Source organism: Aspergillus saccharolyticus (assembly GCF_003184585.1).
Source record: "Aspergillus saccharolyticus JOP 1030-1 unplaced genomic scaffold BP01scaffold_6, whole genome shotgun sequence".
NCBI lineage: Eukaryota > Fungi > Ascomycota > Eurotiomycetes > Eurotiales > Aspergillaceae > Aspergillus > Aspergillus saccharolyticus.
Genome location: NW_020290616.1, coordinates 790,511 through 816,116, shown reverse-complemented (window position 1 = coordinate 816,116; position 25,606 = coordinate 790,511). Strand labels below are relative to the sequence as shown.

At 52.7% G+C, this 25,606-nt stretch overlaps 10 protein-coding genes across 10 annotated transcripts; 6 read left to right on the top strand and 4 right to left on the bottom strand.

Moving 5' to 3' along the window:
* The first annotated feature begins 372 nt into the window (after window positions 1-372).
* BP01DRAFT_335499 (plasma-membrane proton-efflux P-type ATPase) lies at window positions 373-3,741 on the top strand. The gene is made up of 3 exons (XM_025573198.1): window positions 373-838; window positions 920-1,143; window positions 1,205-3,741. The coding sequence occupies exons 1-3, from the start codon at window positions 442-444 to the stop codon at window positions 3,557-3,559; spliced, it is 2,976 nt and encodes a 991-aa protein (XP_025433848.1). The 5' UTR covers window positions 373-441; the 3' UTR covers window positions 3,560-3,741.
* A 607-nt stretch (window positions 3,742-4,348) lies between these two features.
* On the top strand, window positions 4,349-4,797 carry BP01DRAFT_199413 (uncharacterized protein). The gene has a single exon (XM_025571015.1). It carries the CDS (start codon window positions 4,454-4,456, stop codon window positions 4,754-4,756), a length of 303 nt encoding a protein of 100 aa, XP_025433847.1. The 5' UTR covers window positions 4,349-4,453; the 3' UTR covers window positions 4,757-4,797.
* Window positions 4,798-6,305: 1,508 nt separating this feature from the next.
* BP01DRAFT_354397 (GTPase-activating protein RNA1) lies at window positions 6,306-8,267 on the bottom strand. Its single transcript, XM_025574412.1, has one exon. It carries the CDS (start codon window positions 8,050-8,052, stop codon window positions 6,802-6,804), a length of 1,251 nt encoding a protein of 416 aa, XP_025433846.1. The 5' UTR covers window positions 8,053-8,267; the 3' UTR covers window positions 6,306-6,801.
* A 197-nt stretch (window positions 8,268-8,464) lies between these two features.
* Window positions 8,465-9,479, top strand: BP01DRAFT_354395 (copper metallochaperone COX17). Its single transcript, XM_025574411.1, has 3 exons — window positions 8,465-8,622; window positions 8,754-8,812; window positions 8,947-9,479. Exons 1-3 carry the CDS (start codon window positions 8,595-8,597, stop codon window positions 9,085-9,087), a joined length of 228 nt encoding a protein of 75 aa, XP_025433845.1. The 5' UTR covers window positions 8,465-8,594; the 3' UTR covers window positions 9,088-9,479.
* Window positions 9,480-9,629: 150 nt separating this feature from the next.
* BP01DRAFT_291174 (dolichyl-P-Glc:Man(9)GlcNAc(2)-PP-dolichol alpha-1,3-glucosyltransferase ALG6) lies at window positions 9,630-11,501 on the bottom strand (the record flags this gene model as incomplete). The annotated part of the gene is made up of 3 exons (XM_025571637.1): window positions 9,630-11,001; window positions 11,054-11,216; window positions 11,270-11,501. 3 exons carry the CDS (start codon window positions 11,499-11,501, stop codon window positions 9,630-9,632), a joined length of 1,767 nt encoding a protein of 588 aa, XP_025433844.1.
* Window positions 11,502-12,648: 1,147 nt separating this feature from the next.
* BP01DRAFT_372039 (putative nucleolin protein Nsr1) lies at window positions 12,649-14,349 on the top strand (the record flags this gene model as incomplete). Its single annotated transcript, XM_025576708.1, has 3 exons — window positions 12,649-13,317; window positions 13,371-13,657; window positions 13,716-14,349. The coding sequence occupies 3 exons, from the start codon at window positions 12,649-12,651 to the stop codon at window positions 14,347-14,349; spliced, it is 1,590 nt and encodes a 529-aa protein (XP_025433843.1).
* Window positions 14,350-15,097: 748 nt separating this feature from the next.
* On the top strand, window positions 15,098-17,130 carry BP01DRAFT_199232 (uncharacterized protein). The gene is made up of 2 exons (XM_025571014.1): window positions 15,098-15,618; window positions 15,747-17,130. Exons 1-2 carry the CDS (start codon window positions 15,462-15,464, stop codon window positions 16,988-16,990), a joined length of 1,401 nt encoding a protein of 466 aa, XP_025433842.1. The 5' UTR covers window positions 15,098-15,461; the 3' UTR covers window positions 16,991-17,130.
* A 448-nt stretch (window positions 17,131-17,578) lies between these two features.
* Window positions 17,579-19,482, bottom strand: BP01DRAFT_414153 (cytochrome P450; the record flags this gene model as incomplete). The annotated part of the gene is made up of 5 exons (XM_025579041.1): window positions 17,579-18,282; window positions 18,413-18,656; window positions 18,728-19,179; window positions 19,234-19,389; window positions 19,461-19,482. 5 exons carry the CDS (start codon window positions 19,480-19,482, stop codon window positions 17,579-17,581), a joined length of 1,578 nt encoding a protein of 525 aa, XP_025433841.1.
* Window positions 19,483-20,413: 931 nt separating this feature from the next.
* On the top strand, window positions 20,414-21,919 carry BP01DRAFT_372036 (toxin biosynthesis protein; the record flags this gene model as incomplete). Its single annotated transcript, XM_025576707.1, has 4 exons — window positions 20,414-20,602; window positions 20,658-20,796; window positions 20,854-20,962; window positions 21,022-21,919. The coding sequence occupies 4 exons, from the start codon at window positions 20,414-20,416 to the stop codon at window positions 21,917-21,919; spliced, it is 1,335 nt and encodes a 444-aa protein (XP_025433840.1).
* Window positions 21,920-23,431: 1,512 nt separating this feature from the next.
* BP01DRAFT_314057 (chaperonin-containing T-complex subunit CCT4) lies at window positions 23,432-25,585 on the bottom strand. Its single transcript, XM_025572525.1, has 7 exons — window positions 25,500-25,585; window positions 25,393-25,444; window positions 25,316-25,338; window positions 25,233-25,262; window positions 25,151-25,180; window positions 24,525-25,097; window positions 23,432-24,468 (listed from the first exon to the last, which is right to left on the bottom strand). Exons 1-7 carry the CDS (start codon window positions 25,545-25,547, stop codon window positions 23,614-23,616), a joined length of 1,611 nt encoding a protein of 536 aa, XP_025433839.1. The 5' UTR covers window positions 25,548-25,585; the 3' UTR covers window positions 23,432-23,613.
* Between the last annotated feature and the right edge of the window lie 21 nt (window positions 25,586-25,606).

The following is a 25,606-nucleotide window of genomic DNA, read 5'->3' as shown; positions in this document are numbered from 1 at the left end:
GTGGTTACTGTTCCCGGCCAAGACTAGAACCAAGAAGGCTAAATTCAAAATGGTAAGCAGGAAAAATAAAAGAGAGAGAAAAAAAAGGAAAAAGATAAAATCTAAACTCATTCTCCGGAACCGGGAAAATAATCAACTAAATTAAAAAAAAAAAATAAAGAAAAGCAAAAAAAAAAAAAAAAAAAAAAAAAAAGTGGGCTTAACGCACAGGGAAGGTCGCCCGCCCGTTGGAGCTTAGAGAACAAGACGTGTTTGTCCTGGTCCCGTGCAATCGCAAGCCCACCCTCCCCCAGAATATTAAAGAGTACATTCTCCCTCCCTTCCATCCCCCTCTCTTCTCTTTCTTCTCTATAGGATCATCCGACTCTTGCCATCCCTGTCATTTCTCGTTTGCATCTGCTCATATCGTTGGGTCCCTAGGCTGTGTGAGCCGAAGCAACAATGGCGGAGCGGAGAATCTCCTATGCTCCCGACGTGGAGAATGGTGACCATTCTCGCAACAATGAAGGTGGTGAAGGACTTGAGGAATATGCTGCTTTGAACCGCTACATTTCGACTCAGCGCGACAAGCGCCGTGGCTCCACCTCCAGCGCTGGTGGACTCAGCACCGGCAAGGACAAGAAGAAGGGTGGTTTCTCCCTCTTCAAGAAGGGTTCCGATGGTGCTGAGGATGGCTTCGTCTGCCCCGATGACTGGCTCGAGACCGACATGCGCTCCGGTCTGCGCTCCAGCGACATCGACGCTCGTCGCAAGAGAACTGGTTGGAACGAGTTGACCACTGAGAAGACCAACTTCTTCGTTCAGTTCATTGGTTATTTCCGTGGTCCTATTCTTTATGGTGAGTCGCCGGCTTAGGACTCCATTTTGCCTTTGCTTTCCACTCAATGGCATCATTGACTAACCCGTGTCTGCCTCATAGTTATGGAACTTGCTGTTTTGCTCGCTGCCGGTCTTCGTGACTGGATCGATCTCGGTGTCATTATCGGTATTCTTATGCTCAACGCTGTTGTCGGTTGGTACCAGGAGAAGCAGGCCGCCGATGTCGTCGCTTCGCTTAAGGGTGATATTGCTATGAAGGCTGTTGTTGTTCGTGATGGACAAGAGCAGGAAATCCTTGCCCGTGAACTGGTTGCCGGTGATATTGTACGTTCCATCATCCGTCGCTCCCTTGATGAGCTGCGAGCTAATCCTATTTGTCCTACAGGTCGTCGTTGAGGAAGGTACTATCGTTCCTGCTGATATCCGCCTTATCTGCGACTACAGCAAGCCCGAGAACTTCGAGACCTACAAGGAGTACCTCGCCACTGTTGGCGATGACACTCTTAAGGAGAAGGAGGATGAGGATGACGAGGATGGTGGCATCGAGGCTCGCGCCGGTGTCTCCCTCATCGCCGTTGACCAGTCCGCCATCACTGGTGAGTCTCTGGCTGTCGACAAGTACATGGCCGACACTTGCTACTACACCACTGGTTGCAAGCGTGGAAAGGCCTACGCCATCGTCACCGCTACCGCCAAGCAGTCTTTCGTCGGTAAGACCGCTGCTCTCGTCCAGGGTGCCAAGGACCAGGGTCACTTCAAGGCCGTCATGGACAACATCGGTACCTCCCTCCTGGTTCTTGTCATGTTCTGGATTCTCGCTGCCTGGATCGGTGGTTTCTACCGTCACCTCAAGATCGCTACCCCCGAGAACTCCGACAACAACCTCCTCCACTACACCCTGATTCTCCTGATCATCGGTGTTCCCGTCGGTCTTCCCGTCGTCACCACCACTACCCTCGCTGTCGGTGCTGCTTACCTGGCCGAGCAGAAGGCTATCGTCCAGAAGCTCACTGCCATCGAGTCCCTTGCTGGTGTCGACATTCTTTGCTCTGACAAGACTGGTACCCTTACTGCCAACCAGCTCTCCATCCGTGAGCCTTACGTCAACGAGGGTGTTGATGTTAACTGGATGATGGCTGTCGCTGCTATCGCCTCCAACCACAACATCAAGAACTTGGATCCCATTGACAAGGTCACCATCCTGACTCTCCGTCGTTACCCCAAGGCTCGTGAGATCCTTGCCCGCAACTGGGTTACCGAGAAGTACACTCCCTTCGACCCCGTCTCCAAGCGTATCACTACCATCTGTACCTGCGACGGTGTCCGCTACGTCTGCGCCAAGGGTGCTCCCAAGGCTATCCTGGCCATGTCTGAGTGCTCCGAGGATGAGGCCAACAAGTTCCGTGAGAAGGCTGCTGAGTTCGCTCGCCGTGGTTTCCGTTCCCTTGGTGTTGCCGTCCAGAAGGAGGGCGAGCCCTGGCAATTGCTCGGCATGTACCCCATGTTCGACCCCCCTCGTGAGGATACTGCCCACACCATCGCCGAGGCCCAGCACCTTGGTCTGTCCGTTAAGATGTTGACTGGTGATGCTCTCGCCATCGCCAAGGAAACCTGCAAGATGCTTGCCCTGAGCACCAAGGTTTACGACTCCGAGAAGCTGATCCACGGTGGTCTTGCCGGCTCTGCCCAGCACGACCTTGTCGAGAAGGCTGATGGTTTCGCTGAGGTCTTCCCCGAGCACAAGTACCAGGTCGTCGAGATGCTCCAGCAGCGTGGTCACTTGACTGCCATGACTGGTGACGGTGTCAACGATGCTCCTTCCCTCAAGAAGGCTGACTGTGGTATCGCCGTCGAGGGTTCCACTGAAGCCGCCCAGGCCGCTGCCGATATCGTTTTCCTTGCCCCCGGTCTCAGCACCATTGTCGATGCCATCAAGCTTGCCCGTCAGATCTTCCAGCGCATGAAGGCTTACATCCAGTACCGTATCGCTCTGTGTCTCCACCTTGAGATCTACCTTGTCACCTCCATGATCATCATCGAGGAGACCATCCGTGCCGACCTCATTGTCTTCATTGCCCTGTTCGCTGATTTGGCCACCATTGCCGTCGCCTACGATAACGCCCACTTCGAACAGCGCCCCGTCGAGTGGCAGTTGCCCAAGATCTGGGTTATCTCCGTCGTCCTTGGTGTCTTGCTTGCCGGTGCCACCTGGATCATCCGTGCCTCCCTCTTCCTCAAGGACGGTGGTATTATCCAGAACTTTGGTTCTCCCCAGGAGATTCTCTTCCTTGAGGTTGCTCTTACTGAGAACTGGCTGATCTTCGTTACCCGTGGTGGCAAAACCTGGCCCTCGTGGCAGCTGGTTGGTGCCATCTTCGTCGTTGATGTGCTCGCCACCCTCTTCTGTGTCTTCGGCTGGCTCTCCGGCGGCAACTTCGAGCAGACCCACCCCCACGACAGCGCCAACTTCTCCCACAACGGTCACGTCGACATTGTTACCGTCGTTGTCATCTGGGCCTACTCCATTGGTGTCACCATCATCATTGCGGTTGTCTACTACCTCCTTACCATTGTCCCCGCCCTTGACAACCTGGGCCGCAAGAACCGCTCCCGCGCCGACACCCAGATTGAGAACCTGCTTGGCCACCTGTCCAAGCTCGCCATTGAGCACGAGCAGGACTCCCACGGCAGGTCCCGCTATGTCCTGGGCGCTCGCGCCGAGGTTGAGGAGGATGAGTAAACGCTTATCAGCGCTCCATGATACCATCCCCGCTGGGCTCACTTGCTACGCATACATGCATGAGCTGGAAGACCTCCGGCTTGCTCATTTTACCCGTATTATAGACTTTTTTCTCTTATTACCGTTGTCTCTTTTGATAGAGCCAATTTCTTTTCTATCTTACATGTATGTATGTCATTAATAGTGGTAAATTTAGTCAATCAAGGGTCACCTATTCAATATTTTTTTTGTGTCTTCTGTACATTATTCCATCTTCTCTCTCTTTGCCTTCTTTCCTCTCTTCTCTAACAAAGTTACTTACAAAGTTGGAACACCACCGCAAATTTTTGCAGTGGACTTGCCGACCCTCGCTCCCGAGCCAAGAGCAGTTCCTGCAAAATTTCCACACTTCGCCCCGGCCGTTGACTCGGCCCTTCACCGGCCACGCTTAATTGTTTAAGTCGGGGACCTCCACTCGGCCCGGTGGAGCATTTCCCAATTGTCCAGGGGTAATTTCAAGTCCCGGATGGCTTTGCCCATCTTCTCAAGTGTGTTTCCTTTCAGTGTTTGCAAGTTGGGTTTTGGTTTCACTTTTCGCCACGCCACGCGGGCGGAGCTCATTTGACTTTTTGTTTTTTTTTTTTTTTTTTTTTTTTTTTCTTCCTGGACGGTGTGTGTTTGTGTGCGTCTTTCCTTTCTGAGGCATTGAGCATCGCGCCCGGCCGAGTCTCGTTGCAGCATCTTTTATTGAGTACGACTACGTACTCGTAGTAAAGTAGTTACGGTGAGGAGATGAGTTGCTATGCAGCCTCCTCGGAAATGAGGGATGAACCGTTCGAGTCATGCATTGCGAGACTGAAACTTGCAACAGCGTTTCTGTGCTGAACTGAAGTATTGTGCTTATGAGTATGATGCATGGGACCTTGGGCTTTTTTTCCTTTTTTCTTTTCTTTTTCCCCTTCCTTTTGGTGGTTTGAAAGTGGATCTATTGTTGTTGGATTGTCGGCAAGAAAGTGCCGTCGCTGTGGAAAAGAAAGGGCATTCGGAAACTGGCTCCCACTGAGTGTACCAGAGCCTGGTTGGGTTTCTTCTCTGAGGGCTGGGTCTTTCTCTGGTTCTGGTGTTCTACTATGTTGGTTTTGGGGTGTGTTTGTTGTACTGTTATCCTATCTATGTGCAGGGTTGCAGATCCAGCTTCATAGCTTCATAGCTGGATAGCTGGATAGCTCAATAGCTCAACCTGGCAGCTTGCGTGGACTACCTTACTCTAAGAGTCCAAGTAACCAACCAGTCACTACTCACTAGTAGCTCCCCGCGCAGGATGAAGACGACGGGCTTGACTGGAGTGGAGATGCATCTCACGTGGATTTTGCGAAGCGCATACGCGTACAGAGCTGACTGTTCCCATGCTTGGGAGAGCCTATTTTGCGGTCCTTTTCGGGCAAAACAGGCGCAGACTGAGGCCTGATCTTATTGTTCATACTGCTTGTCCTTGAACGTAACTTCTTCAAGCTTTTTGATGTGTGACTTGCTTTGGATATATGCATTGCTTCATGAATGAGAGTGGGTGGGTCCAAACCAACCGTAGGCGAGAACTGATGATGATGATGAGGAGCTGTGCGCCTGTTGCAGTTCTTTCTTGTTGGTTGTTCCTTGGTGTTGGGGGTCGAAGGGAGTTTACTAACTTCATGTTGTGACTGTCTCAGTAGCGGCTGGAGAGAAGAATATGGAACTTATGTTTCCTACTGTATCTGGCAGTGTACGACATGCCTAGCATCTGCCCACTAGGATATCGGCTACTAACGAACTGACAGGCACGAGGGCACCAGGTACTTTTATCTATCCCGTGGCAAACACAATCGTCGACAAGGTGGGAATCGATTGAGGAACTATGCAGTAACACTTCAATCCCAGCAAGCACATCTTAATGGACCTCTGGATATGCAGCTAGTTATGCGGCTATCCTCCGTGGACGCAGCTATATCTACTTCTGTGTATCACGGTCTAATGGGTGGAAGATCTCTGGCTCTCGTTCAGCTCTAATTCGCTACAAGATGGTGTGAAAGCCATATATCACCTGAGTTACCTGAGATGAATTAAGCATGCATGAAAACGAGAAAGATCTAGCAGGTCATCCACTTACCCCCCACCAATTCACCAACGGGATCGGGAGCTGCGGTCCATACGCCGCACGCTCCAACCGCTGCACAGCCAGACGGCCATCCAGCACAGGACGAACTGGTTGGCGGAGACGGCCCAAGATTCGTGGAAGGCCTAGAGGTAGCCAACTATGCAGAGAGCCCCGAGAATTCATGGTCACTCTTTATTGCAGATTCCAGTCAATAATGCTTGTTTAAGGGGCGAGACCGCTGAGATGCTTTTGAGAATGACAGTGCTATGGTTCGGATTCCGAGACGTGGGTGCAGAGACTAAGCGGACTGACTCAGAGCAAGGCAAACACCGAGGTGTGCCAGAGCCTCACCTTAATCGTCTGCAGATGTTATTCTGCCTGGAATCGGGCGAGTGCGCGTACTCGAGATTGTTCGGGACCCTCTCAGAGCGATTTTCAGTGGGCCACAGGAGCGATCCCTTTTCCAGGCGTGTTTCGCAATATCAGTCTACTCTCGAGGACGGAGGGCCGACAGGCCGGCAAGGGAAACAGACATTCAGAGGCGCATAGGGGGCAACGACTCCGAACATGGGTGATGTCTTATAGACAGGATCATTGCCAAGATAACGAGCGTAGACACACTGGCACCAAAAAGGTATCATCATATCAGATGTTCTTTTTCCGATTCATCGAATTCTTATATACATCATAAAGGCAATAACACGTGTGATAGTAGCACAAGCTAAAGCTCTTGTCTAGGTCTAATGCTCTCCAATGGGTATAGGCTATGTGATGGCAACATCAAGCGATAAGAAGGTTGGAGCACTTTCATATCCAAGATGCGTGTCAGGTGATCAGTAACAGGCTCACGGTTGAAGGTTTGCTCGGGCACCTTCAAACAGGCGTGTCGACTGAATGGGTATGAGGATGAGGTCCTCCATGCTAAGTTCCTGCTGGATATGACGGAGCGATGCAAATCGCACCATGTCATAGTCGGGACAGCCATGCGTCTGATGCCCGGCACCGGAGTGTCACTGCCGATTCACTGACTTGGTAGAGGTGGATATGCGATAAAAAGGAGGGGGTGTGGGTGTAGGTAGGTCAGCATATGGCGAGAGAGGTATTTCGAGAAGGGCCAAAGGTCTTATAGAGTCTAGAGACCAGTCTTGCCCAAGAGATTGGCCAGCTGGTCGACTTCCTTGTCTTCCTTCTGAGCGACCTTCTCGTTCTCGGCCAGGTCGGCATCCTTGAGCAGCTTCTCGGCTTTCTCTTCTTCTTCCTCCTCCTCCGCCTCCTCTTCCTCCTCGCTCTCTTCCTCTTCGAGCTCGTCCAGCTCATCGACACCCCACATCTCCTCAGGATCCTCATCGGAGCCGTGCTCTTCCTTGCGAGCCTCCAGGATCTCGCGCAGCTCAGTGATATTGTCGTCCTCCTCCATGAAGATGTTACCGTTCAGTTCGATACGGCGCAGAGCGGGGAGACCAGACTTGGTCGCGTGCAGCAACTGCTTAACACCCTCGGCGGTGATCTCGTTGTACTGCAGGCGCAGCGTCTGAACCTTCTCGTTCTTACCCTCAGCCAGGGCCTGGGCAACCTTGACACCACCACGGCCGGAGAGCAAGCAGTCGCTCACGCCAAGCTCGCGAAGAGAGGACCAGCTACCAAGGACGCCGGCCAGAGCAGTCGAGCCCATGATGGTGAAAGTGTTATCCTGGAGATCAACGACCTCGAGAGCCTTGCAGTGGCGGAGACCCTCCTTCAGCAGCAGGGAAATACCCTCCTGGCGGATTCCGTTCTGAGTCATCTTGACCGAGCGCATACCGGCAGCGTGCACCTCGTAGGCACGTGCCCAAGCAGCCATACTGCCATTCTCTAGACGGTTGCGACCGCAGACGATGCTCTCGAGGAGCGGCGCCTCCTTGCCAGCCTTGCGAGCTTCCTCCTTGCGCTCAGCGAGTTCAATGAGCGCCTTCGCAATATTCGAGCCGGCCTCGGGACCCATACCGTTGTTGTTCAGGATCAGGTGGCGGAGGGGCACGTGGCGCGCGAGGAAGTCGACGAGGGGCTTCTGGGTGTTGGCACCGAAGGCATTGTCGGACAAGTTGACGGTGTGGAGAGTGGAGATCTCAAGCAGGGCGTTCAGGAGGAAAGTGAGGGCGTCGGGAATCTCACTCAGCAGACGCGAAGTGAAGATGTCGGCCAGCTCGGCCACTTCGAGGTTCTTTTGGGTAGACAGCACGGAGGCGAGACGCTCGCAGGCGGGGACACCCAGAGTGTTTCCTCCAAAGCGGATTTCGGTATAGTCGGTGCTCTCCAACAAGGGCTTGATATGGGTCTCAATGTCCTCAGCGCTGTCCAGCTTGAGGCCTTTGCCCTCAAGCGAAAAGACCTTGGGAGGGGCCATGGCGGGGTAAATTAAAATTCAGGGGTGAGGAAAGAGTAGAAGTACAGATGATGGGAAAGGATCGTCAAGAAGACAGATGTAAGGGTGCGACAGACAGCGGTCCAAGCCAGCAAGTATCAAAGTTTTCTTTTAAAGGAAAAGGAAAAAAGAAGAGGAGGAATGAATGTGATGGAAGTGAAGGTGTGTGTGGTTTTTTGGTAGTGGAGGGGAATGAGAAAGAACAAAAGGATGGGGCTGCAGTGTGATGATGCGCCCCTCTTTCTTTTCCTCCCCCCTGCTTCCCTGACAACCGGATCTTTTGCCCGCAAATTTTCCCCGATCGCCGCTCCGGTCATCCACAACAACCAATCCCGCCATTCCGAATCTCATCGCATCATCTTCCGATTGTATCATTAATCAGCATCAAGTAGTTAGTTACCTTGTCCTGTCTGTCTCCTTGCCAATCGTCTCACTTTCACTTTCACTTCTTCCTGCTTTCGTTGCATTCTTTTTCCCGTTCACTGTCTAGTCGCTCATTCTGCGCCATACCCTGATTCCTCACGATGTCCTGGTTCTCCGGCTCCCCCAAAAGTAAGTCCACTCATTCAAACCCTCATACAAATAATCTCTCCGCGATTATCCGCAAGCTCTTCATTGTCCCCGTCCTCTCACAACCACCAAACCAAACTCACCAACTAACTTCATTTTACCCAACCCAACAGCCGAAAGCGCTTCCGCAGCACCTCCCACTGAGTCCGCAGCGCCCGCAGAGAAGCCTAAGGTTCGTCGACCTACCTGCCTCAATCGCACCCGCTGCACCGCAGCAATTTACCAGCAATCAATCCAACCCTACCCTCAAAACCACACCCGCGCCTGCAAAACAACTCAAACTAATTATTCAAATCGCTTAAATAGCCCTGCTGCGTCTGCAAGACCGAAAAGACCGCGCGCGACGACTGCATGCTCTTCTCCAAGACCGACGATCCGACTCAGGAATGCAAGTCGATGATCGATCAGTATAAGGCTTGCATGGCCGGGTATGGATTCAAGGTCTAGGTCTAGGCCTAGACCTATCGGAATTTGGTCCTTCGGAAAAACTATTTCCTCGCCTTTGGTGTTACCGATGGCGGTGGTTGTATAACATTCGGGGGTTTTTTTTATGTTTTGGCTGCTACATAGAATATGAAGCGCTTGCGAATGTCTTGGAGTTTTCGGTTGGGGGATATCTTTTATTTGTCTCCCTTCAAGGGGGGTGCTATCTTATGATTGTGTATACTATGTACCATATTCCTGCTCGATGGTGTCATGATCATCTCCACTTGTGCAATACATGTCTCCTAGAATTGGATCCACTTGTGCAATACATGTCTCCTAGAATTGGATAGCGTGAATATCGTGAAGACTGTATTTATCGGTGGGCTTGAGTCAATGAGATAAAATTTTTTGATTTGTGTACATAGTAGAGATTGGCATGGGCATATCCTGTGACCACAGAGCCCGGCACATGGCAAGCCCACGGAAATGAAATGGGGTATCACTATAGAACGGCATAGGTATATCGCGAGGCACCACTAGCCTCACTCCTCCCCCCTTGTGGATCACTGATTCTTCTTCTGAGCCTCCTCTGCCACCTTCTGGTCAATCGTCCAGCACTGCTGGATCAACCTCCACAAACACCACAAATAGGCCAGGCCAAATCCCCCGGCGCCAATCAGCACGTTCAGTACCACCCACAGATCGGGCTTGTCTGACGGAGGAGGCACGAAAGCTTCGAGGACATGCCATGCGATCATAGCAAGGTAGAAGCAGATGTGTACAAGTTTGGTGAGTACATTGAGCTCGCCGTTGTCCTCGGACAAGTCCCGGCTGCGATAGGCTTCTAAGGACGTCGGGGGTAGTCCCATCAAGTAGGCCCAGAGGAAGGTCATAACGAAGTAGGGCACCCGGAGCTCGTCGCGTTTGAGAAGAGGGTACATGGTCCACGTTCCCAGGATGTTGGCCCATCCAACCCACGCCCGAGTTTCCTTGCTGAGACCGCCGTCTCCAGCCAGGAGAAGCGTCATAGGAAGCAAGGGAAGCAGAACGCTCTTCTCGTGGACCTGGAAGGAGAACAGAAAGAAGCCCCAGGCAACGCTTGATAAGGCGGGCAACAGAAGGGATGCACGCGGGTGGCGGAAGATGATGCCGCAGGGGACCAAGATTGAACCTAATGTGGCGCCAAGCGACATGCGCTGAAGGAGACTAGCTTCGAAGCGGTGAAGCTTGTAGAATGTGTGGACAGCGCACCAAGCATTTGCAACCTTGTCCTCAAACAAACCACGGGCGAACGGAAACACGCGGTGAATGGTCTGTGTCAGTTGGAAAGCGACTGCATAAAGCACGGAATGCTTGTCAAGGTCAATCGGGAGTTGCTGCAGAAGAGGGGGCTGTGGGGCTGAAGCCAGGATCTCTCGTGCCTCCTCACCAGTCGCGCCGATCATCAGGGGACCGAAGAGGACCGCAAATGCTGCAAGTGTTACGAGAGCGATGCAAAGAAGGCGGAGAATCCGGATCTTTGGGAAAATGCACACTCCCAAGAGAAATGCGAACATGATGGGAGCGTAATACAGCGCCATTTGCTTGAAGCCCAGAGCGCCCACGAAGAATATGCAAGCCCAGAGCATACGTCCCGCGAGGATTGCGTCCAAGCTCGCAACGACGAGCCCCAGCATCACGGAGTTGTACTGAAAATGACCGTGATCGATAAGAATTGTCGCTGGTTGAAGAAGGACTGCGACGAGGGCAACGGAAGCTGACCAGACAGGCACATTTTGCATCCGGGTGTAGCGACGCAGGAAATTGACGACAGCCGGAATGAATACCAGGTACTCCGAAACCACAACTGTTCCGCGCATGAATACCTTTAGCAAGGGATCTTCAACGCCGCGAGAGTCATCGAGGGCGAACCAGGCCGGGTCGATGGCTGAACCACTAACTTGAGTCAGAAATAGAGCTATAATATTACCAATTCCGAGCCACTTACATCTTCCCCAGGAGCCAGCTGTGGTATGCCGTCAGAGGAGGGTAGTCTAGTCCCCAGTATTGTAGGTCATACAAATACCACTTCGCCATGGGCAGATGAGTGGTAATTTCCATCCAGTGTCGCTGTGCCTCGAAGTCACCGTGCATAGGGGGCACCTGGAAGCCTTGAAACCATTAGTTTGAGGGCGGATGTGTTCGACGCGCTCATGCAACATACCAGAGTAGCCCCATAGACTGACTGCCCAGCGGAACAAACCGACAGCCATCAAGACGAGAGGAAGAACAAGCCATTGAGAAACACCTGCTCGAGCGGACCACAGGAATGACACCAGAGGAAATGCGGGAGACGACCTGCCGTCAGATTCGATAATGAGAGCATTGTTGGAGCCTGTGAATGAGGAGGGGAACTTTCTCTTCTTGCGCGGGCGATAAGAGGATGGAGGAGCCATTGCCAAGAGAACAAGATACGAAGGGATTAGAAGTACACCATTGATTTGGCAGAATCTCTCTAAAATTCGGGGCAATCGGTAGATTGATCGCGTTTCTTGAAAAGAGGACAGGGGAAGGCTAGGAGTAGGAGAGGCTACGTAGCGGAGGGAGACAGAAGTGGACCAACTTTCCGGGGGATGACACTGTGTTGCTTCAACTGCAGGGCGGTGGGCGGATCTATGAGTAGCCTGGCGGAGGTACATGTACCTAGATCCCAATCAATCGACATTCAACAATGGCATCGAGAGAATATAGCTCAGATTGCATGAGAATGGCTTATTTGGAAGCATCTTAAATGATCTGTGTTCTACTTGTTCTACCACAAAAGCCTCCGTGGTGACTGACCAGTATCAGGCTCAAGCACACTATCTCCAGACCGAGGCCGACAGGCACTGGGACAGGGTGCCCTTTAGTCAGCGATGCATGCGGTGTGGCCAGTGGGTCGAGGTACCTTGACTAACCCCGGAAACGCAGGCGGTATCCCCTGCTGATTTTTTCTGCCAGCCTCCTAGTTTTGACTAGTCGAATTTTTTTTCCCCCCGGCCGCCTTATCGGAGCTCCCCAGCAGTAGAAATTTTCCTACTTCTTCCTCTTCTCCCCCTTCGCTTCATCCTCTGATTTCTCTTCATCATTTTTTTCAACATTGTCATCTTCTGAGATTCAGACAATTGTTTGACTCTCTTCCAAGAACTTCTTGAACTGACTCAGCTGTATCTTACTAGGTACACCGTAACAGACATCCTGTGGGCTTTTTACCTTGAGGGCTGTGGGTTGTAGCATACTGCGTTCTATTCTGTGGGATCTGTTGGATACTTCCGTGGGTTTCATATCATAGACAGTAGCGTTTCTCTCCTGTCTTACTCGTGTGGGCTTGAACACTGTCAGTTGTGGGTTACCTGTGGGTATTTGCGAAAGCAATCAGTGGGCTATTCTGATCTCAAATCGGGTGATTTGTGGGACTAAAGAAAAATTTGCCGCACAAGAAGTTTCTTTGTGATCATTTTTATCTGGTATGTCTCCACCTTGGCTTTCTTATATCGACCCATCCGCCCGCCGTGTACCCCCCCCTTCCACTAACAGACAATCTCTTACCTCCCCAGATTCAAAATGTCGAAGACCAAGTCCGTTTCCAAGAAGGGTGCTGAGAAGCCCGTTGACAAGGCCTTGAGCAAGGTCAAGGATGCCGGTGTGAGCAAGGCTGCTCAGTCCCCCAAGGCCAAGAGCAAGCAGATTGCCAAGGCTGTTGTGAGCAAGGAGAAGAAGTCTTCCAAGAAGTCCAAGAAGGAGCCTACTCCTTCCGAGTCCGAGTCCGAGTCCGACAGTGACGAGGAGATGGACTCTGACTCTAGCTCTAGCAGCGAGAGTGAGGATGAGAAGCCTGCCAAGAAGGAGACCAAGAAGGCCGCTAAGAAGGAGGAGTCCAGCGACTCCGAGTCCGACTCTGACTCTGAGAGCGATGAAGAGATGAAGGACGCTTTTAGCAGCAGCGAGAGCGAGAGCGAGGACGAGAAGCCTGCTAAGAAGGAGACCAAGAAGGTCGCCAAGAAGGAGGAGTCTAGCGACTCCGAGTCCTCCGAGTCTGAGGATTCTGACTCTGAGTCCGAGGAGGAGGCCCCCAAGAAGGCTGAGAAGAAGGTCGAGTCTGAGTCCGAGTCCGAGTCTGACTCTGACTCTTCCGAGGATGAGGCCCTCAAGAAGGCCGCCAAGGAGTCTAGCGACAGCGACTCTGACAGCGACTCTGAGTCTGAGTCCGAGGAGGAGAAGAAGGCCGAGAAGGTTCGTCTACCCTCTCACCACTGTTACCAAGAATCTTATGCTGACTTACCTAGGAATCTTCCGACTCTGATTCTTCCGACTCTGACTCTTCCGACTCTGAGTCTGAGGAGAGTGACGAGTCGCCTAAGGAGTCCAAGAAGCGCAAGGCTGAGGACGAGACCGCTGCTACCCCCAAGAAGACCAAGGTTGAGGAGCCCGCCGAGGGTGCTTCCGCCAACCTTTTCGTTGGCAACCTGTCCTGGAACGTTGACGAGGAGTGGCTCCAGCGTGAGTTCGAGGGCTTCGGTGAGCTTTCGGGCGTCCGCATCATGACTGAGCGTGACACTGGCCGCTCTCGCGGGTAAGCATTCTTCTTTGCTGTCACAATCCTGGGTTCCTTTTGCTAATCCGTATCTTAGTTTCGGTTACGTTGAGTTCGCCAACGCTGCTGATGCTGCCAAGGCTTTCGAGGCCAAGAAGGGCGCTGAGATCGATGGTCGTGCCATCAACCTTGACTACGCCACCGGTCGTCCTGCCAACAACAACCAGGGTGCTCCCCGTGACCGTGCCCAGAACCGTGCCCGCAGCTTCGGCGACCAGGCCAGCCCCGAGAGTGACACCCTGTTCGTCGGCAACCTTCCCTTCAGCGCCAACGAGGACTCCGTCGGTGAGCTCTTCGGTGCTCAGGGTACCATTGTTGGCATCCGCCTCCCCACTGACCCCGAGTCTGGCCGCCCCAAGGGCTTCGGTTACGTCCAGTACGCCTCTGTCGAGGAGGCCCGTGCTGCCTACAACGAGCTCAACGGTGCCGAGCTTGAGGGTCGCTCCGTCCGCCTGGACTTCAGCACTCCCCGTCAGAACAACGGCGGTGGTGGTGGCCGTGGTGGTTTCGGTGGTCGTGGTGGTGGCCGTGGCGGCCGTGGTGGCTTCGGTGACCGTGGCGGTGGCCGCGGTGGCCGTGGCGGCTTCGGCGGTCGCGGTGGTGGTGCCGGTGGCTTCAACAAGGGCAAGGGCTCTATCCCCGAGTACAAGGGCACCAAGGTTACCTTTTAAGTGCATGCGTAGGCGTATCTGACTGGGTATTGTCTTATTTTCCTTTCCTTGGTTTTTCTTGCTCGGAGGATGGTTTCAAAAAAGTTCTTGTTGCATTTCTTATTCTTTTTACTTCTCAGGATTTCTGATAACCCCCCCCTTCGGTAACATAGTCTGTGATATCTAGGATAGAACAATTAATGAATGGCCATGACCAGAATATTTGTTTCAATAGCCTCTACTACTTACATCGATTGTCCTCTACTACTTACATAGCCTCTACTACTTACATCGATTGTTGTACCGTGGTTGTTATGAAGGAGGTCTTTGTCTGCAAGAGCTGGTTGGCGACAAGGAAAACCCCTCCGAGGTCGGCTTTGTCATTTGTCGCGATCCTCTGCTGATCTGCTGCAGTGATGGGCCTATCAAAGTGGACCAGTCACGGTGGCCGGTCGGATGATCACTCACTGCATGCCGCCTCGTGTTCCCCTCCATCCACAAGTTGTTACTACGTACCAGGTAGGTATCCCTTCCTACCTTATGCTAAGGTCAAGGTTGCTTGCTTATGTGCAAGCCTCTTCTTCTTCTATTTGAACTACAATAACGGCCTGGTTTAGATGTGTATGAGTCGTGTCTGTTCCATCTTGTTGTCCCTTCCTTGATTCCTGTGAATGTCTGGTGGAGCAGGTGATCGAGTCCCACATTTGATAAGATCAACTCTATACACTTCATCCCATCCCCATCTCACCACAGTATCATCCATCCATCCATAACTTCACATCAACCCCGCGCTTTGGGACTGACCGCTTCCTCTCAACCTCGTTCATCACTGGTCGGTCCGCCTGCCGTCCCCGTGGCCTGAGGATCACCCGTGGATCTCCCTCCTTCCTTTTCTCCTCCTCTCCTCTCCTCTTTCTTTCCTCTCGTTATTTTATCCTCCCATCATCATCATTATCATCATCCTCATCTTCTCCTTCTTCTTTCTCCTTCTCTTTCTCTTCTCTTGATCTCCATTCCCCTTCTTTATTTTCTTGTTCTATCCTATAACTCCAACTACTTAGTGGCAGCGGTCTGCATCTGCTCTCGTCTCTCCTCGCTACTGCCCCACTTGCTCTCCCTATACCTCTTTCATCATGCAACCAAATCACTACGATTTCCTCGGTCAGGTGCAGCACGAAGACCCTCGAGTAACCGGTCGACTGACGCGAGACCACCATCAGTCGTCGCGCGATCATCTACTTTCTCAGCAGTCACGTTCTCCCGCTGCCCGCGCCCCCACGAGATCAGAAGGTACGTCATCGCCTCGCAGCCTCTCAGATATCTACTCTGCCCCTGCATGCTCGACCGTCTTCCGGTTCAAGTTTCGTCAACTAGATGTATAAAGTGTATCAACATGTACTCACTGCGTTACTATATAGATTCCTGGATCGAGGTCGCATCTCAGCCCTCATCCTCATCCCTCTCCTCCGCAGGCACCAACGACGATATCATCACAACCGGTCTTCGTGTTCAGCAGCAAGACCCCGGTCGCTACCATCGAAGTCGACGACGACGGCTGCAACAACTGGCTGCCATCACAACAGCTCAAGTAGACTACTCATCCCGCGAACAAAGTAGCAGTCAAGACGAATATGAGGAAAGCGAGAGTGAATCCGATCAAGTGCTCAGCAGCTCTGAGGATATGATGCGTCCGCCCGAGAGACCGCATCCACTTCTAGTCCCAACAGGCCCGTCCCCGCTGCCATCCGATGCCCCTTCGGAAGAGGACGAGGATGACGACGATAATTCCACAGCACTAGGCATGCGCATCAGCTCATCTCCATTCGTCCCTCAGCCCAACGTCTTCTCTCATCCGCCAGCATCTCAAGATCCATCTTGGACAAGGCCTATGGAACGACGACACCGTTCGGAACCCAGTGAGGTGTCAAATTCCAGTCGACGGACCGCTATCAGGGCTCGGCGGGATTCTCAGGCGAGCATCCGCTCTGCTCGAAGATCCTCTTATCAGCACAGTCCATACAACATGATTTCTCCGTCCCACCACGCCGATCACGATGCCGCCCTCCGCGCCAGTCTTTCTACATTACTATCCTGTGCCGCAGCAGCTCGGGGTCTGCCCAAGGCCGACAGCCAGCCAGTTCAGCCAGGTCCCTCGCGAGCGCCGGCACCGTCATCATTCCGACTGGTGTCAGAGTCGGTCGCGATGGGGGAAATCTGCGAAGAAGAAACGGCAGAAGCTAATGCAGCAGCAAAAGTCCGGTCTCCGCGGTCCGGACCGTCCCCACCCCCCTACTCGCCCAGGAGCGTTCCGCCAGCGCCTGTGCGAGCCAAACGACGGTCCAGCCCGTCCAAGGAACGCAGCCATTCGGCCAAAAAGACTCGACGAGGTAGCACCGTGGAACCCGTTCCCACCGCTAGCCCGACGATCATGACCTGGGTGATCAGCGCTGGAGTAGTGGTGCTGTTCTCAGCTATCAGCTTTTCTGCAGGCTACGTGCTAGGCCGCGAAGTCGGCAGACTAGAAGGTAGCACTGGGATCGGTGCCATGGGCGACGGTTCGGGGGGTCGAGTAGCCACTGGCTGCGGTCAAGAAGCTGTCCGGGGCAGCCTGAAACGCTTTCGCTGGGGGACCGGAACTTCTGCCTCCGGCATCATGGCATAAATTTGTTTTCTTCATGGAGTATCCTTGGCTATGTTGACGAAAGACGTTAATGGACGATGGTAATGGACTCTGGGTTGGTTGCATTTTCTTTCTTGGGATCATATTGGTCTCGAGGTTCGATCCTTCTCATCACGATGCATCTTTTCATTTGTGGAAATGTACGGGAAAGACAGAAAAGTTGCCCGAGGTCGTGGACCGCTGGTGTGGACGTTGTGATGAACAGGCGTTTTGGGTGGTTTCTTCTTGTTTGATTACGGTTGTGCAGTTTATACCCCTCGCTTAGTTCCTCTGGTTATATGAATGAACAAATGAATGAACAAATGAGGATACAAGAGTACACCGAGATATGGGAGGGCCAACCCAGTGCATGACAGTGAGCATTGCAATCGAAGACACAACCCAGGATGCAATCTCGCTAATCAATTCCATCGCTATAAACATGATGAGGAAGAGAAAAAGAAAAAGAGAATGTGCAGCATAGTATGATTCCAGGCGGATATGATGCAAAGCACAACCAAGCTTGCCCTCGGGAAAAGAAGAACAACAGACACGATCATGATAGAATAGACAGGATGCTCCACTCCACCCTTAAGCGATCGGAATTGGCAGATCCTCCCTCCTCCGAAACTGCGCCACCGGCCCTTGCACCGCAGCAACCACCCAGCCCAGCATCTCGTAATCGGGGCTTGTCGTGCCCGAAGCCAACCGCACATCATACCGCCACAACAACCGCGCCATCGCCAGATGAAGCTCCGCGTACGCCAGACGCCATCCCACACAGGATCGAGCCCCGAAACTAAACGGACAGAATGCGGGAAACGCTTGGGTTTGTTTCATGGTGGTTGCGGCGGAGGATGTTTGCTGCTGCTGAGGTGGTTGTTGATGCTGATGCTGATATTCCTGCCCAACGCTGGACGCCCCCGTGGAGGAAGATTCCAGCCATCGCTCCGGACGGAATTCATTCGGGCAGTCAAAGTACGCCGCGTTGCGGTGGAGGGTATAGATTGGGGTGCCGACGATGGTGCCGGCGGGGATGAATTCCCCATCGATGGAGATGCCGCCGGCGCAGACGGCGCGGGGCGGGGCGTTGGGGACGGAGGGGGCCAGTCGCATGGCTTCGTTGATGCAGGCGTCGAGATACGGGCAGGTGGCCGGGGAGGCAGAGTCGAAGCGGATCTCGTCTTCCGTGGGGAAACTTGTGCGGATTTCTGTGGTTGCGCGCGCGAGGCGGCTGGGATGTTGGAGGAGGTAGTGGATTGTGGCGCTGAGGGCATTGGAGGTTGTATCTGAGCCTTCTCGGGAGGGTTAGCTTGCCTGAAATATAGATATTTCGGGGAGGGGGATGGGGTATGAGACACGAAAGAGGAGATTCGGGGGGAGGGTTGAGGGTTTGTGCTGGGGGGGCGAATGGTTGTAACTTACCTGCTACAAGCAAGAGCATAGATTCAACCCAGAGATCTTTCTGCGTGAAACGGCGTCCCGTCTTGGGGTCCGTGGCATTCATCATCGCGCTGAAGATGTCCGTTTTGACGACCTTGTTGCCCAGTTTGGCGCGGGCCTCGCCGCGTTCGCGGATCCAGCTGCCTGCGCGGAGGATGTTTTTGTATTGGGAGGCGAGGAGGAAGTGGTCGAGCTTGAGTTGGACGAATTCGGGTTGGATGAGGCTCTTTGGCAATGCAACGACTGATTAGGCTGGGTTGGGCGGAGCTTTGGCGCTTGAGGGTCGGTCAGACTCACCATCATGGCACGCTGGGCGATATTGCGGAAGACTGAGGGAAACCATCGCATGTCTTCCGACTGCAGCAGGTTGAGGTCCTCGCCATAGCAAAGATCCGCAATGATATCAAAGGTCAACCAGGTGCACGCGTGCGCGACATCCTTGGGCGGGCCCCAGCCTCGGGCGGCATCTGCCTCCGAGCCCAGCACCGAAACAAAGTCTGAGATATTGTCGAGCAGGCGCCCCTCAATTTGCCTCATGTTTTGTTCCGAGAAAACCTGGGCCATGATCCGTCGCTTGAAGCCATGTACCCCCTTATCAACCGCTGTAACTATGTTCGGGTTGCGACGGCTGAGGCCCAGAGCAGCGTACCCGTCGGTTTTGCGAACATTGGCCCGTACCCCGTAGATGTCGGCCATAGCCGTGGCCGAGTTGAAGCTGAGCGTCGCAGGTCCATAGCGGACGATTTCGCCTGCGAGCGGAAATTAGCGTCAGTTTTACCAGACATTCTAGGAATGGAACTCACCATATTTGCCATGCCATTGTTGGATTTGTTTATGCAAGTCGCCTCGCCAGGCATAATATACCACGTACCAGTCTGTCACGGTAGCTAGGCGGGGTCCGGGGTACCTAGAAAGGGGATGGAAAAAGAGTCGATAGATTGCCAAAGCACAAGCCTGAGCTAGTCAGATTCCAGACATTCCGCAAATTGGGGGGGGAAACGCACGTAGACAAGACATAGTACTGCCGCACCTGCTAGTATGTGCAGACTCATTCTGATGATCAATCTTGTTTATTCCTGGTCAATGGTGTCCTGGCTTGTGCTCTCTGCGGATGACCGTGCAGACAGCCTAGTATTGCCATAATGGCAGAGTTCATAAGAAGAGAACCGAATTTATCATTTGTCGTGGTTATGACGTTGCGAGACATAATGAAGTCGACGAGGCTTGATAACCCGTGTGTGGGTTTGGCCAAAATTCACCGAGTCAGCATGGAGACTCACTGTCTCCATCGCTGCAATGATCTGCATGGCAGACTCAGGGCTAGGTGAGGGACCTGTGCCACAGGACTGGGTTTGTTTTCGCTGACAAGAACATCTAGCCCCTCATCTGATACAGATCTGATGAAGAGATCCATCCTCATCTTTGGTGGAGTCGATGGATCAAACGCGGTGAAGGTCCGTGTCGGGACCAAGTGTGTCTAATTCACGAACTTTGATACAAGCAACGTCCCTCTTGGAAATAATAATCGCTTGAGAAGCGTAAACTCATACTGCACTTGTACTTTGGCCTGGAAGAAAGGGCTGCGTGCAATTATTGCTAGTCTGTCAGTGTTTGTAAAAGAAGCGTGGTTCATGGAGTGCGGTGAGAACTGGCTCGATCGCCAAGAGGATCGACCAGAAGAGATCTTTGGCTGAGCTCGCGATGAGATCAATTGGACCCACGCGATGATCGACAACAAGCAATTACTGCTTCAGGCTATTGTTCGCTCCTGAAATATACTTTTTGTGAGATCATTTCTCACACTCTCTATCCTGACAATTGCCACGGTGGACCGGTCATGGCCCGTGTCTTAGGCCCATGACACGCAATCTGCCTGCGCTGTCCGCAACAAGTCAGTGGGAAGTGAAGTTCCCAGATAATAGAGTCCTAGACAAGTTCACCCTCTGCAGAACTGCCCGTCACTAATCATTTTGACATCTCAAGATGGCGTTCCCATATACCGTGACAGAACACGTTGTTGATGGCCAATACATCCGGGAGTATCCTAGAGCCACGACCACGCAGGATGCTCCGCTGAAGCTGTGCGTCAAGCAATACACTCCTATCGACAACCCTCATCCTAAGCCGGGTGATGTGACAATTATCGCTGCACATGGAACTGCATTCGCAAAGGTAGAAAGTGAAGTTGCCGCTGGCCATCCTTAGCCTGTCGCTCATCGTCTTCCAGGAGCTATACGAACCTCTGTGGGAAGACCTCCATGCCAGGAGCAAGAAAGACGGATATCGAATCCGTGCAATCTGGATTGCTGATAGCGCAAACCAGGGTGCCAGTGGTATCCTCAACGAGAACCATCTGGGCAATGACCGTAAGCTCGAGTGCACCATGTCTCGCCTCGTGAGAAACCCAGGACTAACCGCAACAGCATCATGGTTTGACCACAGTCGTGATCTTCTCTTGATGATCAATCGATTTCGCGACCAGATGCCCAGACCCATCATGGGTCTCGGGCACAGCGCTGGTGCAACTCAAATGTCGGTTACCCTCAGATGATGGCAATGGCTAACAAAGAAGTCTGACTGATGAATCCCAGGATTTTCCTATCCCTGATTCATCCTCGACTGTTCTCATCACTGCTGCTTGTCGAGCCATACTTCGTCGAGCGCACGCTACAAGGAAGCGGCCCGCTTCTCCTGCGCCTGACCATCAACAAACGCGATATCTGGCCTTCAAGGGCGGTCGCAGTAGCAAAGTCACGCAAGGCCCTCCGGGCCTGGGATCCTCGAGTGCTGGATCGATGGGCTCAGTTCGCATACCGTGACCTACCGTCAACTGTCTACCCCCAAGAGGGAATGGCACAGTCATCCTCGTCATCGTCGGACGCAGGGCCTGCTGTGACCTTGGCCACGACCAAGTATCAAGAGGCATTGATGTACACGCGGGCCAATCCTCGCCGATACAGGGAGCTGGGTTTGCCAGACGAGCAGAACCAGAAACATCCCCACGAAGAGCCTAGTCCACCGCATGACCCGCTCCTCTTCCCCGACGTGCTGGGTGCACTTGCGCCAGAGCAAAACTCCTACCGACCAGAGCCTGTTCTGGCGGGGAGGCTGGTTCCACACCTTCGCCCATCGGTGATATTGCTGAGTGGAGCAGAGAGTCCGCTGTGTAAACTTGGGGCCCACGAGCGAATAGTTAAGAAAGTGGGAACCGAGTTTGGGGGGAGTGGTGGAATGGAGTATGGCCGAGTGAGGCATCAGCTGATTCCAAACGCTGCACATACTCTGCCATTTGAAAAGATCACAGCCACGGCGGAGGCTCTCGGACCGTGGATCCAGCAAGAAGTCAAGCGGTGGGAGGAGGATGAGCAGCGCATTGCACAAGACTGGAAAGAATTACCAGCGAGAGAAAAATCCATGTATTCAGACGAGTGGAAGGAAAGCATCTCGTCGAGGGTCAACCAGATGCTTCAGAGACGATCAAAGTTGTAGCTAGACTGCAGTTATTCGTTGGCCAAAGAGTAGATGGTACTCTCCTATGGCATACCAACAACAACAACTCACGTCTCTTTCTTCTACGTTCCACTCCCATATCCTGTGTTTCTCGATTATGTTAGGTCAGATATCGGGCGGTAGACCTGCCTATTCTCCGTCAAATATCCTTTCTGATACTTCTGAACCCCTATCGCTTCTTCAGGGACTGAAATCTCGACGCCAATGCGGTTGAACGCAGGGTTCAGTTTCCCGTGAGTGTTAGAAACGGATGACGTAGGTGAAGGAAAATACCAGTAGGCACTGCAGAGCACCGGCGAGGTCTGGATGATCTTCTGCCACAAGAGACCGATGCGCTAGACCCGCAATACCTCAGCTGGATCTGGCAGGTGTAGGGGGATCAATTCGATCAGCTCCAAGAGGCCCAGAATTTGCGCGGCGGATGTGCATGTCGTCTCTCTTTGAGTCACGTGTATGGATGTATGTTATTGGCACTAATTAGGAAACAGGTTTCTTCCCGGGGTTCAGTTCTTTTTTTATGATATGTAAGAAGAGGGATTTGCCTTTGCGATTTACTGGGAACTCATAAATATGTGTGTTTTGGTATTTTGAAGTGAACTAAACTCTCGTAGTCTCCGGATATAGTCACGTGGTTTGTATACAGCCACGCGGAGATTGACTTTTTGGCCTCGCATCTGGATGCCAAATACTATCAAGACCAGATGTAGACGAAAAGCAACATATGGGGACATCTTGAAGCCTGCTATTGCAATACTCTCTCAAAACGAATTATGATCTGTGCTGCATGCGACGACATTTCTGCAATGGAGGCATTGAAATCAACCGACCTCAGATAAATGCCGCGCGATGGCGTAACTTGAAACAAAGGACTTCAAGCAGAGGTCTGTCAAGTAAGTGACTACTAGTAGTGTAGTACTAGGTTACACTACTAGTAGTAGTTATAGTCTGCCCTGGGTCCAGGTAGAGTATAGTACAAGTACTCCAGTAAACCCCTAATCCTTTTACTGTCTCCCACCACCTTCACACCACCACTCCCAATATGACATCCCTCGCTCCGGGTGTCAGAAATATTCTTACGAGGCAGTTATACCACAAACCGAAAACCAAAAGAGTCACGAAGGTGTATGATCATCCCACTAGTAGTTGATGTTGATCCGAGGTCAGATCTCAATCCGACATGTAAATGCAGAGACAAGCATCTAGAACAGTTCGCAGGAGACAACCCATCCAAGCCGCAGTTCAAAAAACCTCCGGCCCTCCGTGGGCTGCGCCCCAGGAACATAGTATCGGGGGCAGGGACTGGACTGGAATAGTCAAGGCACTATACCACTACTATGTAACAGGGACTCATGCTGCATGCACATCCACCAAAACATAAAATCCCTACAAACCTTTCACATTTGAAGGTCCCTTAACGAACATAGGCTCACCGCGTGTATTACTGAGGCTATTTACCGTGGACCATTGCAGTACTTGGCTCCTAGTTGCCGCAAAACAGGTGGCTCAGGAACTTCCATTCATGTCATACGTAGTATGGCACTGCCAACAGAAATGACAGTGCAAATCATAAGAACCCAGGTTTACCGTGGAAGCAACCCCAATATTATAAACATCGTAGATTTTTGTTGGATTACTCGTCATAATACACCACTGACCTATACTAAATCCCTGACTTACCGCGACAGGGCGATGTCATCAATACGCATAATCATCTTCACCGTCTCGGCAGCCAGCTCAATGGCGCTGGTGCTTACCAGAAGAGGCTGAAGGATGTTCTCCTCGGTGATGTCGTCCTTGACACCTCCACTGCGGATGCTGACACCAGCATTGTGCTGGCCCTGAGCGTGGCGGTGGCGCAGGTCAGTGACAACCTTGATTGAGTTCAGACCGGCGTTCTCGGCCAGGGTGGTGGGGATGACCTCCATAGCATCGGCAAAGGCCTTCCAACAGATCGCCTCCGTGCCCGTGAGCTCACGAGCGCGCATGGCCAGTGAGTGAGCCACTTCAATCTCGGGGGCACCACCACCAGCAATCAGAGCACGCTTCTTCACCAGACAGCGAATGACACAGAGGGCGTCGTGCAGGGAGCGCTCTGCCTCATCCAAAATGAGGTTGTTGGCGCCACGAGCCACAATGGAGACGGTCTGGTTGGCAGCGGCAGCAGGAGCCTTGATACCAGTAATCTTCACGTAACGAGCACCAGACTGCTGAACCTCCTCAACGAGTTCGGCAGTACCGAGCTTGTCCTCAGTAAAAGAGTCAATGTTGGCAACGGGCTTGCATCCCAGACTCTTGCACAGGAACTCAACCTCATCACGCTCAATGTCCTTGACTGCCAAGATTTTGAGGCGGGAAAGGAAGTGAAGGGATAGGTCGTTCACAGCATCACGGAGGATCGACTTCTGGATCAGGAGAACATTACACTTCGTCTTCTGAATCTTCTTGACCATGTTGAGGAGGTATTGGCGCTCTTCCTTGAGGATCTTGTCCATCTGGCGGTAGTCGTTCACGACAATTTGGTTCTCCATCTGCACGACAGCGGTTAATACTTTTCACTCGAAGCACGTATGGAAGAAGCACGTACGTCAGGCTTGGGTGGGCTGAGCTGGAACTGAATAAGACCTATCCGGGCCTTCTCAATTCTGCTGGGGCCACCGCTGCTCTTGATGACTTGCTGGTTCAGAACCAGGCCGTCAACCATCTCACTGTCCTCAATTGTTCCGCCAACCTTCTTCACTATGCGAATATTCCGGAGGTCGACGTTCTCTGCCGTCTTGGGATCAACGACCTTGAGGACGGAATCGACGGCCATGGGGCCGAGGAGGCCGGAGTGCTGAGAGACAATCTTAGAGGAGAGAGAGGTGGAAGCCGCCTGGAGGAGAGTCGAGCGGTCTGTGAGGTTGATGGGCCGGGACATGTTGTGGAGGATTTCGACGGCGGCAGCAGCGGCTCGTTGAAAGGACTCCGAGATGACGGTGGGATGGATACCCTTGGACAACAGGCGCTCCGCAGCGCCAAGCAAGCTTCCTGCGATAACGACGACAGATGTAGTACCATCACCAGCCTCAACATCCTGAGCGGCACTGAGATCGACCAACATTCTAGCGGCGGGGTGCATAACGCTCATGTCCCTCAACATCGTGTTTCCGTCGTTGGTCTGAGGAGGGGTTAGCGGGGGTGAACTGTAGGTATACGGGAAAGTCTTCGTACGATGATGGTGTTTCCCTTGGGCGTTTGAATCTAGAAGCTGAGTTAGCAAGTCATTGCCTGTATGACAGGTCGTCCTTCTTACCATCTTGTCCATACCCCTGGGACCCAGAGACTGCATATCGTGTTAGCCCCTCATCTGTCAAATATCCCTCAAGACAAGCGTACGGTTCTGATGGCATCGGAGACAGCTGTCGCTCAGTCAGCAATTGCGTCTTTGTTAGACATCGAGAAGCGCTTCATACCTCTAGCAGCCAGAATGTTGGCTGTGCGAACTGCCATAGGCTTCTCCTTGTCCTGTCCGGCAGTTAGAAAATGGTTCACACGGGATTTCTTCCGCAGAAAGACGCACCTTGAAAGTCGTGTTGGCAGGGGCCCCCTGGGAGGCTGTTGTCGCCATGGTGAAGAAGACTACGATATGAACACCGTAGAGAAAAGGATATAAAGTTGAGTGAGAAG

Bases quoted from the DNA above. Each gene is read 5' to 3' on its own strand.
- BP01DRAFT_335499 (XM_025573198.1), top strand. From the start codon at position 442: ATGGCGGAGCGGAGAATCTCCTATGCTCCCGACGTGGAGAATGGTGAC. The intron at 839-919 runs GTGAGTCGCCGG...TCTGCCTCATAG, and splicing joins CCGTGGTCCTATTCTTTATG to TTATGGAACTTGCTGTTTTG. The intron at 1,144-1,204 runs GTACGTTCCATC...TTTGTCCTACAG, and splicing joins AACTGGTTGCCGGTGATATT to GTCGTCGTTGAGGAAGGTAC.
- BP01DRAFT_199413 (XM_025571015.1), top strand. From the start codon at position 4,454: ATGGGACCTTGGGCTTTTTTTCCTTTTTTCTTTTCTTTTTCCCCTTCC.
- BP01DRAFT_354397 (XM_025574412.1), bottom strand. From the start codon at position 8,052: ATGGCCCCTCCCAAGGTCTTTTCGCTTGAGGGCAAAGGCCTCAAGCTG.
- BP01DRAFT_354395 (XM_025574411.1), top strand. From the start codon at position 8,595: ATGTCCTGGTTCTCCGGCTCCCCCAAAA. The intron at 8,623-8,753 runs GTAAGTCCACTC...CCAACCCAACAG, and splicing joins GTTCTCCGGCTCCCCCAAAA to CCGAAAGCGCTTCCGCAGCA. The intron at 8,813-8,946 runs GTTCGTCGACCT...TCGCTTAAATAG, and splicing joins CGCCCGCAGAGAAGCCTAAG to CCCTGCTGCGTCTGCAAGAC.
- BP01DRAFT_199232 (XM_025571014.1), top strand. From the start codon at position 15,462: ATGCAACCAAATCACTACGATTTCCTCGGTCAGGTGCAGCACGAAGAC. The intron at 15,619-15,746 runs GTACGTCATCGC...GTTACTATATAG, and splicing joins CGCCCCCACGAGATCAGAAG to ATTCCTGGATCGAGGTCGCA.
- BP01DRAFT_314057 (XM_025572525.1), bottom strand. From the start codon at position 25,547: ATGGCGACAACAGCCTCCCAGGGGGCCCCTGCCAACACGACTTTCAAG. The intron at 25,263-25,315 runs GTACGCTTGTCT...CACGATATGCAG, and splicing joins TCTCCGATGCCATCAGAACC to TCTCTGGGTCCCAGGGGTAT. The intron at 25,098-25,150 runs GTACGAAGACTT...ACCCCTCCTCAG, and splicing joins CCAAGGGAAACACCATCATC to ACCAACGACGGAAACACGAT.